General features: G+C 45.7%; 3 protein-coding genes across 7 annotated transcripts; 2 read left to right on the top strand and 1 right to left on the bottom strand.

The window, feature by feature from the left end:
• The first annotated feature begins 323 nt into the window (after positions 1-323).
• KLHDC9 (kelch domain containing 9) lies at positions 324-2,267 on the top strand. The gene is made up of 4 exons (XM_043877962.1): positions 324-992; positions 1,281-1,440; positions 1,532-1,730; positions 1,999-2,267. Exons 1-4 carry the CDS (start codon positions 472-474, stop codon positions 2,163-2,165), a joined length of 1,047 nt encoding a protein of 348 aa, XP_043733897.1. The 5' UTR covers positions 324-471; the 3' UTR covers positions 2,166-2,267.
• Positions 2,268-2,475: 208 nt separating this feature from the next.
• On the bottom strand, positions 2,476-13,321 carry PFDN2 (prefoldin subunit 2). Its single transcript, XM_043877972.1, has 4 exons — positions 13,178-13,321; positions 3,618-3,706; positions 3,393-3,516; positions 2,476-2,777 (listed from the first exon to the last, which is right to left on the bottom strand). The coding sequence occupies exons 1-4, from the start codon at positions 13,250-13,252 to the stop codon at positions 2,601-2,603; spliced, it is 465 nt and encodes a 154-aa protein (XP_043733907.1). The 5' UTR covers positions 13,253-13,321; the 3' UTR covers positions 2,476-2,600.
• NIT1 (nitrilase 1) lies at positions 13,281-16,239 on the top strand. Of its 5 annotated transcripts, none has more exons than XM_043877958.1 (7): positions 13,281-13,409; positions 13,970-14,068; positions 14,331-14,585; positions 14,692-14,795; positions 15,004-15,137; positions 15,304-15,429; positions 15,697-16,239. In XM_043877958.1, coding segments are annotated over exons 1-7 (987 nt in total). In that variant the 5' UTR covers positions 13,281-13,407; the 3' UTR covers positions 15,964-16,239. The 5 variants fall into 5 exon arrangements, with proteins under 5 accessions (XP_043733893.1, XP_043733895.1, XP_043733896.1 ...); XM_043877960.1 differs by lacking the exon at positions 13,281-13,409 and adding an exon at positions 13,441-13,577; XM_043877961.1 differs by lacking the exon at positions 13,281-13,409 and adding an exon at positions 13,571-13,594.
• Positions 16,240-16,621: the final 382 nt, after the last annotated feature.

Here is a 16,621-nt window from a genome sequence, read left to right as displayed (position 1 = left end):
GCAAAGTGGCAGGCCTCTCCTCCCTCCCCACGCCCCGCTCCAAAAAATACGCTAAAGTCAAAAGGACATGATTCCTCCTCAATCTTTGCTGAGCAACACCGGCACCTGAAACGTCGTAGTCCCAAGTGAATTCGCAGCTTAAACAAAAGGGGTCTTTCTGAAGAACTGGCTCTGAGTTCAACACTCATCATTTTTATTGACCTAGCACAGCTCCTGTTGCCATGGTGACAACACTGCTTCCCGGTAGCTCCCCAGGTCTCCTGTCTCCACGGTAACCAGTGCTTTGCGACCTTCAATTTGCAGCGTCGTGCTGCAGCCGCGGCCGTGGTTGCGGGGTGACGGCGGTGCGAGCCGGTGCCTTGAGGTGGGGACCTGGAGGGGCTTCCGGTAGGGGTGGTTCCGGAGAAGCTTGGGCCCCCATATAGCGGGGCTCCAGGCCGCCGGCCCCGCAGCTCGCCTCTACCGGGTCCCATGGCGGGGCCTGTGGGTGAGGCGCGGGGCTCGGGCTGGACCTGGCGGCCGGTGGCGCGGGACCCGCTGCTGGCGCGGGCCTTTCATTCATGCACTGAACTGCGGGGACGGTTCTATCTGGTGGGGGGGCTCCTAGCTGGAGGAGCGAGAGAGCCGAGCGGTGAAACGGTGGTCTTCGACCCGGCTGGGGGCCAGGTCGTGCGGGTGGCAGCACGGGGCGGCCCGAGGCGCAGCCACCACGATGCGGTGCCGGTGGGCGGGCGCTGGCTCTGCGTGGTGGGCGGCTGGGACGGGTCGCGCCGCTTGGCCACTGTGACCGCTTTGGACACGGACCGCGGTGTGTGGGAGGCGTGGACCGCCGGCTCCGGCAGCTGCCCCCCTGCCGGCCTCAGTAGTCACACTTGTACCCGAATCTCCGACCGAGAGCTGCGGGTAGCAGGCCGGGAGGGCGGAACCCGCACTCAGCGTCGTTACGGAAGCATCTACACGTTAAGGCTGGACCCTGGCGCCCGCACCTATTGGTATGACCTTCCCCTGCCCTAAAATTTTCACCCTTCCTTCACCTGCACTCTAGAAAAACAGATTCGCAGGCAATTTATCTAATATCCGCACCCTAGCACCATTCTTCCCTGGGAACCTTCCATGTCTAAAAGAGTTTTACTCTCTTTCAGTATTACCCTTCATCTCAACTGAACTACATGTGGCCCTTTCCCATGTCTCCCTTCTATCGTTGGCGAGGGGAATGGGGAAAAGGCAGTATACAGCACTTAAATTTTCCAGAAAACCCAACTCAGGCCTGAATTTCACAGCTATAAGGAAGAAGGCTGCCACACTGTTTCACGCTCGGGTCACTGTGCTGCTTTGCTCCAAAGTCCTGGGCCCCACCCGGGTCACCAGCTATTACTCTTTGGGGGTTGCAACTCAGCTGAACCAGAGGTAGCTGGGCATTGGAGTCATGGGAAGATTAAGGTATTGTCTACTCACATCTCGTTAAGGGTAGAACGCGACTAAACTCTGGATGCCCAAATCCCTCCAGACAGTCCCTTCTTTCTCCCTCAAGGAGGAACCACCTGTTGCCCCACATTTGATGGAAAAGCTTTCAAAGCTCGTGAGCAGCGGGCAGGGGTCCCGGCAGGGGCCTCGAGGACTACGCCATCACTCATGTTCTGTGGTTGGGCCCTTTGCTGTCCTGTTCGGTGGAGAAACTTTGACCAGAGCCAGAGACACCATCTGCAATGACCTCTACATCTATGATACCCGTGAGAGCCAGCTTAATGGTTGAGAAGGGGGAAAGGTGGGAAGACAGGAGAACGTGAAGACTACAGAGAGAAAAAGAACGGAGTAGAGGGTTAGGGAGGAGGAAGAATTAGTCGACAACTTAAAGGAATACACAGAATATTAAATTTTGGAGAGGCCTGCAAATCATGGGAGGAGAAAAACAATGAGCAAGCCTTTGGTCTTCTTGAGAGCCCCATGGGGGCCAAAGTGCTATTGCCTCAATAACCACCCTCTGCCCTTACCCAACAGGAAAGTCTCCTTCTCTGTGGTTCCACTTCCCCTGTGCCGACCATGGACTAAAACGCGTGGGCCATCGCACCTGCCTTTGGAATGATCAGCTCTACCTGGTTGGGGGTTTTGGTGAGGATGGCAGGACAGCTAGTCCACAGGTTTGCATTCTAGACCTCTTTATCTAAAGAATAGTGCCAAGATACACTGCCAAGCCTCTGTTTTGTTGCAAACTCAAAGCATTATCACAGAGCTATCTCTCTCATTTCAAATGCTGATTAAATTTTAACCTGAGTCAACACTGTCTCTGAATCTTTTGGTGGGGAGGGAAGTAAATAAGGAGATGCATCTTTATTTGTAAAGGAAAGGATAAAATATAAGACCTAGTCTGACACTGTGAGCCATTAACTTGATAGAACCAAAACCACAAATCGTATGCTTATCCATGCCCCATGCAAATTCTACCCCTCATATTGGGTGAAAGGTTCAGGCTAGAGCTAAGCATTCTGACCAAAACATTTAATTAACAAAAAAATATTACAATAGCAGAGAAAATAATAATAACAATAAAGAGAAATTAGAAGTGGGAATCAGGGTAGAAAACAATGCAAAGGCTTTGGTTTCTAGGAGACCAACACGCCAGCTGAGCTGGCCTTAGCCCCAGCGCCTTCTGAGTTTTCCTTGGCTGCTGGCTTCTCGTCTTCCCCCATGAGACGAATGTTGTGCTTTTCCCGAAATTCATTTAGTTCTTTTCCCTTTGCCTGAAGCTGTTGTGTCAGTGTCTCAATGATCTTCTGTATCTAGAGGGCAAGCGACAGGAATTATGTAAGGATTTCAGGACTCCCTTCCCCCATCTGTTATGCACAATGGTTGGGAGAAGTGAAGGACAGATGATACCTCTAACCTTATCTTCAACCAAATATTAATAGTAGAGCCCAGACACTTAAAAGTATTCCTTAAAACAGTATTATTTAAAACAATGGTTTAAAAACTTCAGTATACATAAGAATCACCTGGGCTGATTATTTTTAAAATGCATTTTGTGGCTCCCATCCCCAGCAGTTTTGAATCAGTGGGTACAGGAGAGGGTCTGGGAAGCTGCATTTAAATTAGTCCTCTAGGTGATCTGGATGCAGGTACCCATGGACTACACTGTTAAAAACCCCACTCTAACCACCTTCCTTCTCCCAACTCAGCCAGGTCACAGAACCCATGGTGAGAGGCACAGTCACCAACTCCTTTGTCTAAGGAGTTAAGACTTAGCATAACATAAAGAGCATAGGCCAACAGGCTATTTATGCTGTCTTCAATGTGAGTCCCTACCCACACTTTCCTCCCCACATTCTCGAAAGCCCCAGCCTCCCCTTTCTTACGCCTTGGTTGCTCAGAGCATCTATACGGGGATTCTTGCTCACCTGCTCCTTGTTGTTCTCCAAGGCAGGCAGCACCTCTTTGACGGTCCGCTCCACCAGCACCCCTCCAACCATGCGGTAGCACTTGCGGGTTTCATCCACCTCCTTCAGAGTATCAATCACTAGGCTGAGGTAGGAGGACAAAGCAGGGTCTGAGAATTCAGTCCCACTCTGCGGCAACGCTCGTACAAAGTGGCCCATCCACCTCTCCTACTGTTTGCTTCTCACCTGTGCTCATTCAACTCCATCTCCAGCTCTGCTGCTTTGGATGCCAGGCCCCGCTGTTCCTGCCTAAGACGGTTGAAGCCAGCAATTACCTAAAAAGATGAAAAAGAGATAAGGTGAGAGAGGGGACAGTGGAAATGGCAAAGGGCCAACATACAACCGACTCACTGGAAAAGACCCTGATACTAGGAAAGACTGAGGGCAAAAGGAGAAGAGGACGGCAGAGGATGAGATGGTTAGATAGCGTCACCAACTCGATGAAAATTAATCTGAGCAAACTCCAGGAGACAGTAGAGGACAGAGAAGCCTGGCACTCTTGAGTCCATGGTGTCGCAAAGAGCTGGACATGATTTAGCCGCTGAACAACAACAACATACAACACAGCATGGCAGGCTTTACAGAGACGCAGTAGTGGGCACCTACCTGGCAAAAGGAGTAGAACACAGTCTGCAATTGTAACATGTCTGTCTGGAACTCCAGTCAACCAACACTGAGTGCCAGCCAGGGGGCTAGACCATCTTGCAACTTGGTTTGGTGAGGACTAGGCATTTGTTACATAAGAACGGAGGTGGAGAGCTACTGGAGCACCTACCGGGGAGCTTACACTTGCAGGTAAAGGAAAGGCTTTGTAGTAATACTTGTTTGGGTCTGCGCAGCATCCCTCTCGTTAGGGAACTGCCCCTCCTAATTCACTGGGGTTCTTGTGGGCTACTAATTACAGGACCCTTGCTCCTTGACCACAGGACAGTAACCTATTCTATACTAGAGTCTCTCTACAGGAGAGACAAACAGGTACAAAATGCAGCTGGAGCTAAGACACCAATGTGAGTATTCAATCATCTCTGACATTTTGTGACCTTATGGACGGTAGCTCACCAGGGTCTTCTGTCTGTGAGATTTTCCAGGCAAGAATACTGGAGTGGGTTGCCATTTCCTCCTTCAGGGAATCTTTCCGACCCAGGTATCGAACCACCATTTCCTGTGTCTCCTGCACTGCAGACAAATTCTTTACCACCTGAGCCACCAGAGAAACCCCAACGCTGACAGTCGTCCTGTCAAGATTATCCTCTATTCCTTTCCTGAAATCCCTGAAGCTGCCCTGCTTCTTGAACTTTGCGTGGCCTAGATGATTAACGTTTCTTTTCACTGTGTTCAATTCTGTGTTCACTGTGTTCAGTTCTACCACCGTCCTTCTAAAACAGTCCTTTAAAAAAAAAATAAGTGGCCCAAAGCCGATACCTGCAGCCTGTAAATCCTAACTGATAATAGGTTTCCTGAGAGAGAATGCCTTAACTGAAGCCTAAAGATGAGAAATTGGGGGTGACGGTGGGGTGGGTAGTGGTGCAAAAGAAGCATAATAACATACTTAAAGGCCCAGAGAAATGATTACCACCAGCTGCTTCTTCCCCAGAAACTGAGCAGAGAATTAAAACAGACTGAAAGTCAGCCTGGGTACTAATACCACCACCAGCAACATATCTAGTATAGCGCTCTGATGACTGTATTTGGAAAGAAATATCAGATGAAAGACAAAAGACTAGGTTTCAAGTTTTGTCTCTGTCACATACTGGTTTTATGAACTGTGACAGACTTTTAACCCTATTCGTTTAACCCTGGCTACAAGTTAGGATCAAGGGATCAGTTTTAAAACATGATGGAGAAGGAAATGGCAACCCACTCCAGTATTCCTGCCTGGAAAAGCCCATGGACAGAGGAGCCTGGCGGGCTGCAGTCCATGGGGTTACATGACTGAGCGTGTGTGCACGAGGGTGGAGGCAGATGGGCTGGTAGCAATACAGTGGTAGAGCTAAAAAAAATAAAAAATAAATAAAACATGAATAGTGGAACCTCAGAACAATTACACAATCACTGGGAGTGAGGCTCCAGGCCTCAGTATTTCAGAAAAGATCTCCCATGAAATTCTGATGTGCAGGCAGAACTGAAAACCACTCGGTTAATCTCTCTGAGCTTTAGTTTTCTTACCTGTGATATGCAGATAATACCTACTTCATAGGGCTGTTGTATCACATGAATGAATTAATGTGGAACAGTTTTGTAAGCAGTGAAGTACATTAATTAACATCATGACCTCTCTCCAAAGGGAGTGTCCCTTGGACCCTCACGGTCAGCTGAAAGCAACAGGCCCATTCATTCAAACCATTACCAAATCTCTCATGGTCACTTCCATCATCTCCATTCTCACTGCCATCGATGACTAAGCACCTCATCTTTACTAGGATCCCTTATTTCTAGCTCTCTCTCTGCAAGATTCATATACAGCTAATATCATGCTGTCCTGTACCACCTCTGCATCCCTTCTACTGCCCAATGAATGAAGGAATAAATTTGACCAGGAACTTGTCATTCCAGCAGCTTGTTTCCTTCTCCCAACCATCATCCTTTCATCTCAGTCTGCTTCATCCACTCCTTTTAGCAGATGCATCGGAAACCTCACTCATCTACAAGCTGTTTTTCCTTCACCTTCATTACCTACATCAAAACTATTCCATTTATAATTAGCATTTTCTCCACTGTCAATTTTACATCAAAATACTTTCATCTAAGAAAATTCCACAACTAAGCTAGATTCCAGATGCCCCCCTAGCATCTGAATGACATCCATTCTTCTGGCTATATGTTGTATTTAACATACATTAATGAAATCAGCTTAAATGTCTAAAATTTCTGAGACCTGAAATTATTTTCTTTGGTATAATAATTAGTAGGAAAAAAAAATTAGTAGGAATCTACTTTTCAACACCAGTTTAACACCACTAAAGGCAAAGAAGTTTTTTTAAATTCCAACTTTTCCTCAAACACTCTTGCTGATTAACAATGCTATATTTCAACCCTATATCTAACAACCCTATAATAAGCAGAGATGGCCAGGTCACTATTGACTCCCTCAGCCCTATTAAATCATCTCACACATAAATACTCCTCCTGAAAAAGAATCCAACTAAAATACCAACTCTTTTTCCTTTTTTTTGGCCGTGAGGTGCAGCAGGATCAGTTTCTGATCAGGAATCGAACCCACAACCCCTGTAGTGCAAAGGCAGAGTCCAAGCCACTGGGTCACAGGGAAGTCCCTGCTGCTCCTATTCTAAAGTAACGTCAAGCCTCACAACTATACAGAGCCCTCACATTCTTATAACTGGCCTGTATAAATAATTTTACAGAGGACATCTTTTTTTGTTTGTTTGTTCCCAGTTTTCTTCAGATATAATTGATAGGGGACTTCCCTGGCAAACCAGTGGTTAGGACTCAGCTTCCACTGCATGGGTCCTGGGTTTGACCCCTGTTTGGGGAACTAAGCTCCCACATGACGCACAGTGCTGCCAAAAACAAAGATAACTGACCTAGAGCATTGTGTAAGTTTAAGGTATATAACATTAGGATTTTATATATATATTTGGAAACAATTAGCACAATAATATTAGTTAATATATCCATCACCTCAGTTACTTTTGTGATTAGAACTTTTAAGACTTCTGCTCATAGTAACTTTCAAGTATACAACATAGTATCGTTAATCATAGCTGTCATGCTATAATTAGATCCCCAGAACTTATTCATGTTATAACTCCAATTTTGTTATCTTTTGACCCTGCTTCATTCAGTCCCCCTCTTCCCGCTCCAAAGCACCAATCTACTCTGTTTCTATGAGTTCAATTTTGTTTTTTTTATTCCACATATAAATGAGATCATTAAGTATTTGTTTTTCTTTGACTTATTTTCATTGAACATAATACCTTCAGGGTTCATTCATTTTGTCACAAATAGAATTTCCTTCTTCTTTATAGGTGAATAATATTCTCCTGTGTGTGTATATATGTGTGTGTGACATTTTATGTATTCACCTACAGGACATGGTTAGCCCTTTTGGTTGTCCTACAGGACAAATTAGCCCTTCTAATTTGTGAGGGCTATACAGCATTTAAACCTTATTGATACTTTTTTTTAATACATAAACCATCTAACCATTCTTCTCTTGTTGGGACATTTAGGTTATTTCCAATTTTTCTGTAATAAACAGCGTTGATTTCACATATCTGGACAAACAGTGCAAAAACTTTACAGTCATTTCTCTTGAATCACATTCCCCCAAGTAAGACTGAGTCAAAAGGGTATTAACATTATTATAGTTTCTACTGTTTGTTGCTATAAACTTCTCCAGGATGACCAGATGACTTCTCAGTGCTACCAGCAATGTCATGATTGTACCTAATGGTAGCTTATATTACCTGTGTTAATTTAGTAATTTTTAGAGCAGGAAGAGATCTTAATTCCAGAAGCCTTGGAATCATCCTCAACTCACTATCCACCCTCAATTAATTAACTTCTAAATCATATCTATCTACTGAATACCTCAAATCCATCCACTATCATCTCTCACCTGTACTATGGAGCCTCCTGGGTGAGTTCCACACTTGCCTCCTTCAATCCATTTCCCACACTTCAGCACAAGTAACCTTAAATTTAAATCTAACCATCCTATGCCTAAACCTTCAATTATTCCCACTGCTCACGGGATAAAATCCAAACTCCTGAAGACAGCAGGAAAAAGGTCCTATAGACCTGGTCCTTGCTGACTTCTTGCAACCAGTTCTTCTCCCACCTCTTACACTCAGCACCATCAGGCCTCCCGTACTGCAGGCAGACTCTTCACTGTCTGGGCCACCTGGGAAGCCCATGGCCCAGCAGAACCACTTGCAATTCCCCTGTCATTCACCTTCAGGCATTTGCAGAAAATCCACAGCCTACCTAGCACACTTACCCGAACCTTCCTCATCGCACTTTTCTCTGCCTGACTGATTCATTCTTCACGTTCCAACAGATTCTTCCTGGAAGCGGCTCCTGCCACCCCTAGGCCCATACTAACTATTTGCATGCACTCACATATAAGCACCTATCAATTTCTTACACTTTTTGATAGAAAACTTTTTCTATTTTCACATACTATGTTCTTTATTTTCCATCATACTGCCTATCTCTAAACTTTATTATCTTCTTTGAAAATGTAAAATATGTAAATATAACTTCTTTTAAAATACCTGCATCTTTTATAGTCCTACAATAACCTGCCTTCCTTCCACCACAGTTTGCACAGAAAGGGTGCACTATTATGTGCCTGGTACTTTGCTGGACTCTTTATTTCATTTAATTCTAAAACAAACAACAAAAGCAACAAAAAACATTATAAGACATGTACCCTCCGTAAAATACAAATCATGAAACCAAGGCTGGTGGAATGTGGGGGTGGATAAAATAACACAGTGGACTGCAGGACTGCTACTTTTACCATGGTCTGTCTAACTCTAAGAATTCATTTTCTATTAATGTATTATTCCTGGCTTGTCACATAATCATCTCTTAATGAGTCAAACTATTTCCATTTGATTTATTTTTGTTTTCTTTCTTTTTTGTTTGATACCATATAGTTTTGATAAGGGGAAGATCTATAATCATTATATTTATCACCCAAAGGTCTTATCTACATGGTGTTTACTCTTACTGGGTTTAATGGAAGAATGAAAGGGGTAGAGAATTATGACTGGACGCATCTGGAAAAGCATTTTCCGGGCTGTCACTGCACTTAATATCTTCTTTTTAGTTCAGTGCCCCCTTTTCTGACTAACATGTGCTGTGTGCTTATCTGCAGTCACGTCCGACTCTCTGTGATTCCCTGGACTATAGCCTGCCAGGTGCCTCTGTCCATGGGGATTCTCCAGGCAAGCATATTCAACTCTAAAAATTTCTCTGAGCTTATCAAATGATGATTCTCATCCTTTCTCTTCATCAAAGTTTTTAGGACCAGTCTATACTCACTGCCTCTACTTCCTCACCTCCCAATTCACTTTATTTATTTAAATGTTGGACCATGCCATGAGGCTTGTGGAATCTTAGTTCCCTGACCAGGCATCGAACCTGGGCCACGGCAGGGAGAGCACCAAGTCCTAACCACTGGACCGTCAGAGAATTCCCAAGTTATGTCTTTTTTGAATCAAGTTTTTTCACCAAAAAAATTGGAGGTATCTATCTCATACAATGTAGTGAGGATTCATTAATTACATCAAGGACTTAGGACATTATCCAACATAGAACAGATTGCCAATAAACAGTACCTGCTATTATTATAAAACAGCTCCACCTAAATGTCCTATAGATACCCGAAACTCTGAACTTTCTTTTACTCCTTTTTTTTTTTTTCCTTTTTTGGCAACTCACACAGCATGTGGGATCCTAGTTCGCTGACCAGGGTTCAAACCCGCACGCCCTGCATTGGAAGCTCAGAGTCTTAACCACTGGATCAGCAGGGAGGTCCTTTTACTCCATTTTAAACTGCTCCTCTTCTTGTCTCCCCTCTTTCTGCTAATGACACAACTCTAGCCTGGTAGGAAACCCTGGTTTCCTCTTTGAACACACCCTTATCCCATCAGCTGCCAAATTTACTGTCTCTACCTCAGCAATTTTTCTTAGACTTACTAACATTGATCCTGCCAATTGAAGGCCTCATTACCTCTTGTCTGAGATACTGCAACAGTCTTTTAGATTATCTCCCCATTTTTGGACTCTCCAAATCCATCCTATACATTGTTGCTAATTTAATTCTTCTAGCACTTGGATGCAGAGAAGGCAATGGCACCCCACTCCAGTACTCTTGCCTGGAAAATCCCATGGACGGAGGAGCCTGGTAGGCTGCAGTCCATGGGGTCGATAAGAGTCAGACACGACTGAGCAACTTCACTTTCCCTTTTCACTTTAATGCACTGGAGAAGGAAATGGCAATCCACTCCAGTGTTCTTGCCTGGAGAGTCCCAGGGACCAGGGAGTCTGGTGGGCTCCCGTCTTTGGGGTCGCACAGAGACTGAAGCGACTTAGCAGCAGCACTTGGATGACACAGAAAAATATTCATGATATAGTATTAAACTTAAAAGCAGATTATGAAATAGCAAATAACTGTATTTAGAATACTATATAAAATTAAAGACGTAAATGTGTAAAATACACATGTACAAAAACATAAAAGAGGGGGAAAAACCTCTCTCAAAGGATACATTTCAAAATGGTAAAAATAGTTATCTCTGGATAGTAGGGCCATGGGTAATTTATTTCTTATCTTGTACTTTTTCTTGTGTTTTCTACAATGAATATGTATTATTTTATGTAATAAGAAAAAAATGAATGGTATAACATATATCCTTCTATGAGTCCCTCACTGCTTACATTAAAAAGTCCTGAATTCTTTGCCATGCAAAGACTCAGTATACTTTAAGGACTATACCTTTCTAACTTATAACTCATGATTTAGCTAAACAAAGTAGTCACTGCACTTCATGTCAACCTATGCTTTCTCTAGCTCTCCTCTTACCCTATTGTCTATATTCTGTTTCTACTGCCATCTGTTCAAATTTATCCAATCCTTCAGGCTCAGCTCAAATATCTCTAACAGGATCATAGTATAAGCAGAAAAAAATAAGTCTGTCTGATTCTCAAGTCCCTCAATTAAAAACTCTCCCAGTCTGAGTAAGTGAAAGCCTCTGAAACTCAAACATTCTGAGGACAACACTGCTCCTTCAAATGGCAGTAATTAAATAACAGAAGATAAACAAGTAACGTGCCCAGCACAATGTGCCACTTGCCTCATCTTGTCTATGCAGCTGGGATTTGAAGCAGTGATAAATGTTTTTTACCCAGTGTTCTCTCTGGAACACAAACAAAGGTCAGAGAATGTTAAGGAACAGCCTCAGAATTCAATTACCACAATTCTTCAGTCTGTTTTGACGGCCTCTTTTCCTCTATCATCCCTTAAAACTGGTTTCATTCTGTTCTACTTCTTTTTTCACTTTCTGTCCAAACCTTAGGTGATTTCACCCACAACCATGGCTTTGCCTACCATTCATAAACGTATAATTCTCTGTATCTCCAATTCAGATTTCTTTCTGTAACCTGACATTATGAATCAAACTATCTACTAAATGTCTCTACCTATATGTCCCACAAGAAATTCAAATTCAAACTTATTTTCTCCCCAAACCTGTCCATCTTCCTACATTCCCTAAAGGCACCATCAAAGACAGAAACCTGAAGGACATCCAAGAGTCCTCTTTTGTCCCCTTTTCTCCACTTTCAAGTCTTGCAGTAATCCATTCCAAACTTTAAGTGCATCTGCATCCCAAACATATCAGGAAGTTTCACGCCACAGTGTTTTTAAACACATTATTCCTTCTACCTAGAAAATCCTCCAGTTCCTTCTTTGCTTGACTAACTTCTCTCATCCTTTAGAACTGAGCTGAAAGATGATCTTTTTTACAAAACAAAATAATTAACATTTATTATGCACATCAGGTACTTTGGCCACCTGATGCAAAGAGCTGACTCATTTGAAAAGACCCTGATGCTGGGAAAGATTGAAGGCAGGAGGAGAAGGGGATGACAGAGGATGAGATGGTTGGATGACATTACCGACTCAATGGACAGGAGTTTGAGTAAACTTCGGGAGTTGGTGATGGACAGGGAGACCTGGCATGCTGCAGTCCATGGGGTCGCAAAGAGTCACACAACTGAGCGACTGAACTGAACTGAAACACATGGTATATTTTGTCTTATATCACTGTGCAAAACACTTTGTATATGTTGTCTAAAAACTCTTCTCCCCTCCCCCAAAATTCCATAACACTTCATATCTATATCTCTCATACATATACTTCTGCCTCACAATAGCATTTTGTGTATGTCTTATTTTTCTCACCAGACTGAAAGCTCTTTGATTGCAGGAGTCAGTTTTAAAACTCTTTATGCTGAATACCTCTGCCTATAGTAACTGTTCAACAAATAACTGATAAAAGAACCTATAATTAAAACAGCTATTGTTTTAATTACGTTTTCCTATTACACGGATTTCTTCCCACCCATAATAAACACTAGCCCCACTATCAGCAAACCACGGTTCCCAAGCAACAAACGGCTTTCTGATTAATTTATCAAACGTTTCCCGGTGCTAGGCACTGGGAGAAATGTATGCTCGAATTTTCAGTAAGGGATTTCTGGTGTCTAAATTCAATCCAGTAATGACTCTCAAAACAGTATGAAACACTAGACTGTTCGAGCATGTGAGTCACGTGGCTCTGCAGTGATGACGATTTTCAGCGTGGCTTCAGGGTCAAGTAACAGACTACACTACCAGTCCATCGACTAATCCCCTAGACTCGTCATGACCTGCCTCACCTAGCCATATCCTGTTCCAAGGTGCGGGGGGAAAGTGGGGAAAGTGGCCAGCCATTTTTCCTCAGACCTGCGCATCCTCGCAGCCCCTGCTTCCCCGAGAGGTTCTCTCGCCCAGGCTCACCCAACCCTCCGAGGGGGCGTGGCCCTCACCTACCAATCCGCCTACTCTCTCCCCGGGGGCTCGGCTGGCTCCTCCAAGGACCCTCCCCTCTCTGGATGGCCACGCAAATGTGGGACTGGAGTAAAGGTCTGCACAGCCACAGGCTTTCCCCCCTCCTCTCACAACGACTCTGGACCCAGCCAGCTTGCCCTACTTCACGTTCCCTGGTCCTCACCTGCTCTGCGGACACCGCCCCCTTCCCCGTGCCGCTCCCGCTGCTCTTGCCGGCGCGACCGCCGTTCTCCGCCATCTTCACCGCCTGCTAGGCTTCCGGCCTTCGCGGCTCAGCACCCCCCTGCCCTGCGTCACGTCCGGTCTCGGAGTTACCGCCCACTCTCCCCTGGCACCTCCACCTCCCGGCCGCAGTTTGGTTCGGATGCCGCGGATGATTTTGGCCATATCTTAATGTAGGACCTTCTACCTATCCCCCCCACCCCGATGAATTCCTCCTGCGGTGCTTTAACTTGTGCAACAGAGACGCTGCCCCTGGGAAGCGCGGGAAAGAAAGGGTTAACTGGAGAGTAGGGCGCTGGTCGGGATCTGGGTGCCAGTGCCCCCCTGCCCACCACTGGGCGGTGAGAAACGAGGGAGGGTGAGCTTCCCCTCAGAGAGTCTGGTGGGGAAATATGCTTTGCGTCAATAAAACTGACTGCAGGTGCACAGTCAGGAAGAGAAGCTGGGAAGACCAAGGAAGTATCTCGGAGATGACTTTTGAACTGCGGAAACATTTGTCTGAGGAAATAGGCTTTAATTTAATGTGAGATCAAAGGCCTTTCCTCCATCTTCCCACTTTATGATCTCTTCCGGTAGCCCATAATTACCTATGATAAAGAATGTTTTGACGATTTGGGAGGTTTTACAGGGAGGGTCCTGATTCAGCCTCACAGTATGAAGAGAGAAGTCAGGGGATCTTAGGAACTTATTGCTTGAGAGTGGGGTTGGTGTCCTGATTTCTCACTTTCTTCAGGCTGGGCTTCATCATCAGGCCTCCTCACCAACTCCTGTCCCTTCTTTCGTGTCCTGGACTCCGGATACCTCGATTTTCAGTACTTTGTGCTCCACCCAGGTAACATGTTTTGTTGTGCTCAGTTGCCTGGCACATAATAGATGCTCAGTAAATGTTTGTTAAATGTATGGATGGTGGGAAACACTGGGGCACCAACCATCCACAGAAATATTTGATTAGTGGGTCATTATGCCATGGGTCATTGTGCCCTGTAAGAGTAAAATGAAAGTCTAGCTCTCCTGTCTCCAGATTCTAGCCTCTTATCCTTAAACTTCGGTTTCTCCATGCTAGTCAGTCTGAGGCCTGCCTATGCCATTTACAGACTCAGAACCATGGCCGTCTCATCTTCTTCCTGGGAACTGCCCCTGGTGGCTGTGTGCCAGGTAACATCGACCCCAGACAAGGAGCAGAACTTTAAAACGTGTGCTGAGCTGATTCGGGAGGCTGCCAGACTGGGCGCTTGCCTGGCTTTCCTGCCTGAGGCCTTTGACTTCATTGCACGGGACCCTGCAGAGACACTACGCCTGTCTGAGCCACTGGGTGGGAAACTTTTGGAAGAATATACCCAGCTTGCCAGGTATCAAGTGGGAGGGAGAGGTAGTTTCTTTCTGAGTGATGTCCTAGGATTGCCAGACATGAGGGTAGAACCTTGAGAAGAGTTGTCAGTGTCCCCTCCCCCTCAGGGAATGTGGACTCTGGCTGTCCTTGGGTGGTTTCCATGAGCGTGGCCAGGACTGGGAGCAGACTCAGAAAATCTACAACTGTCATGTGATTCTGAACAACATGGGTGAGACTCTTTAGCCTGCCTCCTCAGGCAATTCTACCTAAGATTCTCTAGAATTCTGTTTTCTCAACTGTTTCCTTGGCCAGGGGGTTTTGCGGGGTATTTGTACTTCTGTTCCTAGCCTATAAGCTATGTCCTCTCTGGGAGGAGAGGATCTAAGCTGGCTTTCTAGATGCTGGTGCCCTAGTATTCTTTCTCCCTCTTACTCTAGGGTCAGTAGTGGCCACCTACAGGAAGACGCATCTGTGTGATGTAGAGATTCCAGGACAGGGGCCTATGCGTGAAAGCAACTCTACCATACCTGGGCCCAGTCTTAAGTCTCCTATCAGCACACCAGCAGGCAAGGTGGGCATTGTGAAAGGACGAGGGTAGGAGAGGAACAAGAGGGAAGGGAACAGGAATACTTTAAAGTGGGGGTAGAGGACAGAAAGCTCTGAGTGGGGTGGCGGGGTTATGACCAAATGCTGTGACATGCAGGCAGGGGGGCTAAATAGGCTGTGTTTCATTCCAGATTGGTCTAGCTGTCTGCTATGACATGCGGTTCCCTGAACTCTCTCTGGCATTGGTTCAGGCTGGAGCAGAAATACTTACCTACCCTTCGGCTTTTGGATCTGTCACAGGTCCAGCCCATTGGGAGGTAAGAGAATAGTTCTTCAGAACCTAAGGGCCTTTTCTTACTTCACTCTCCTTCCTTGGTTCTACCAGTTAAAAGATTTCTTTCTCCTTCCCACCTACTGGGAAAATTCATTTCCCCAGATTGTTGCCTCTCAGAGCAGTAAATCATTCACAGGGCAATTATCAGAATGGTCACAATGGGTAGATTGGGCTGTATTGTCCATGGCTTACCACTTGCCTACCAGCTGCTGCGTGTACTTAAGTGGACACCTACCTCCTCCATCCCTAGGTGCTGCTGCGGGCCCGTGCCATTGAAACCCAGTGCTACGTGGTGGCGGCAGCACAGTGTGGACGCCACCATGAGAAGAGAGCAAGCTATGGCCACAGCATGGTGGTAGATCCCTGGGGAACAGTGGTGGCCCGCTGCTCTGAAGGACCAGGCCTCTGCCTTGCCCGAATTGACCTCAACTATCTGCAGCAGTTGCGCAAACAATTGCCTGTGTTCCAGCACCGCAGGCCTGACCTCTACGGCAATCTGGGTCACCCACTGTCTTGACTTTTGACTTCTGTCCACTGAGACCTCCATTACGAGCTGGTGGTGTTGTGACTTGTAGGCAGGACCCAGGCGCAGCTCCCCTCACTTGGAGAACCTTGTCTCTTGATGGAACACAGGCTCAGCTTCTTGGAAAAGAAGAAACTTTCACCTGAGCTCAGATTTCAGTTTCAGAAAGGTGGAATTTAATATAGTCACTGTTTATTCCATGAAAACTGAAGTTATGCTGAGGGCTGAGCAGCACTGGCATTGAAAAAAATATAATAATCATAAAGTCTGTGTCTGAATCTCTCTTTTCGGAGCTGAAAGGGGAGGTGGTATTGTACCAGCTGGACTAGGCTCCAGCTCTAGGCCTCCTGGCTTATTCAACACGCCTCCCTACCTAAAGAAAAGTGCAACACCCAGTGCACGCCCCAGCCCCTGCTCCCAAGTGTGGGAGTGGGCGTGAGGGTAGAGGATGGGGAAAGAAAAAGAAGAAAGGCATTGATACCGAATCACTTCACTCTCACCTATGATGCCCTTTGCCCAAGCCAGAAGAAAGCAAAAGGGGAAAGGGCTGCAGGGTACATTATTTATTTTCACTTGAACATGGAAAGAAAAGTGTCACACTCCCCCTTCCCCTTTTCAGGGGGAGTGTATTTTAATCAGCAACCGCTTCTCC

This window comes from Cervus elaphus, chromosome 20 (genome assembly GCF_910594005.1).
Source record: "Cervus elaphus chromosome 20, mCerEla1.1, whole genome shotgun sequence".
Classification (NCBI taxonomy): Eukaryota; Metazoa; Chordata; class Mammalia; order Artiodactyla; family Cervidae; genus Cervus; species Cervus elaphus.
The sequence above is the reverse complement of the archived record's forward strand: the minus strand, read 5'-3'. Positions and strand labels throughout refer to the sequence as shown.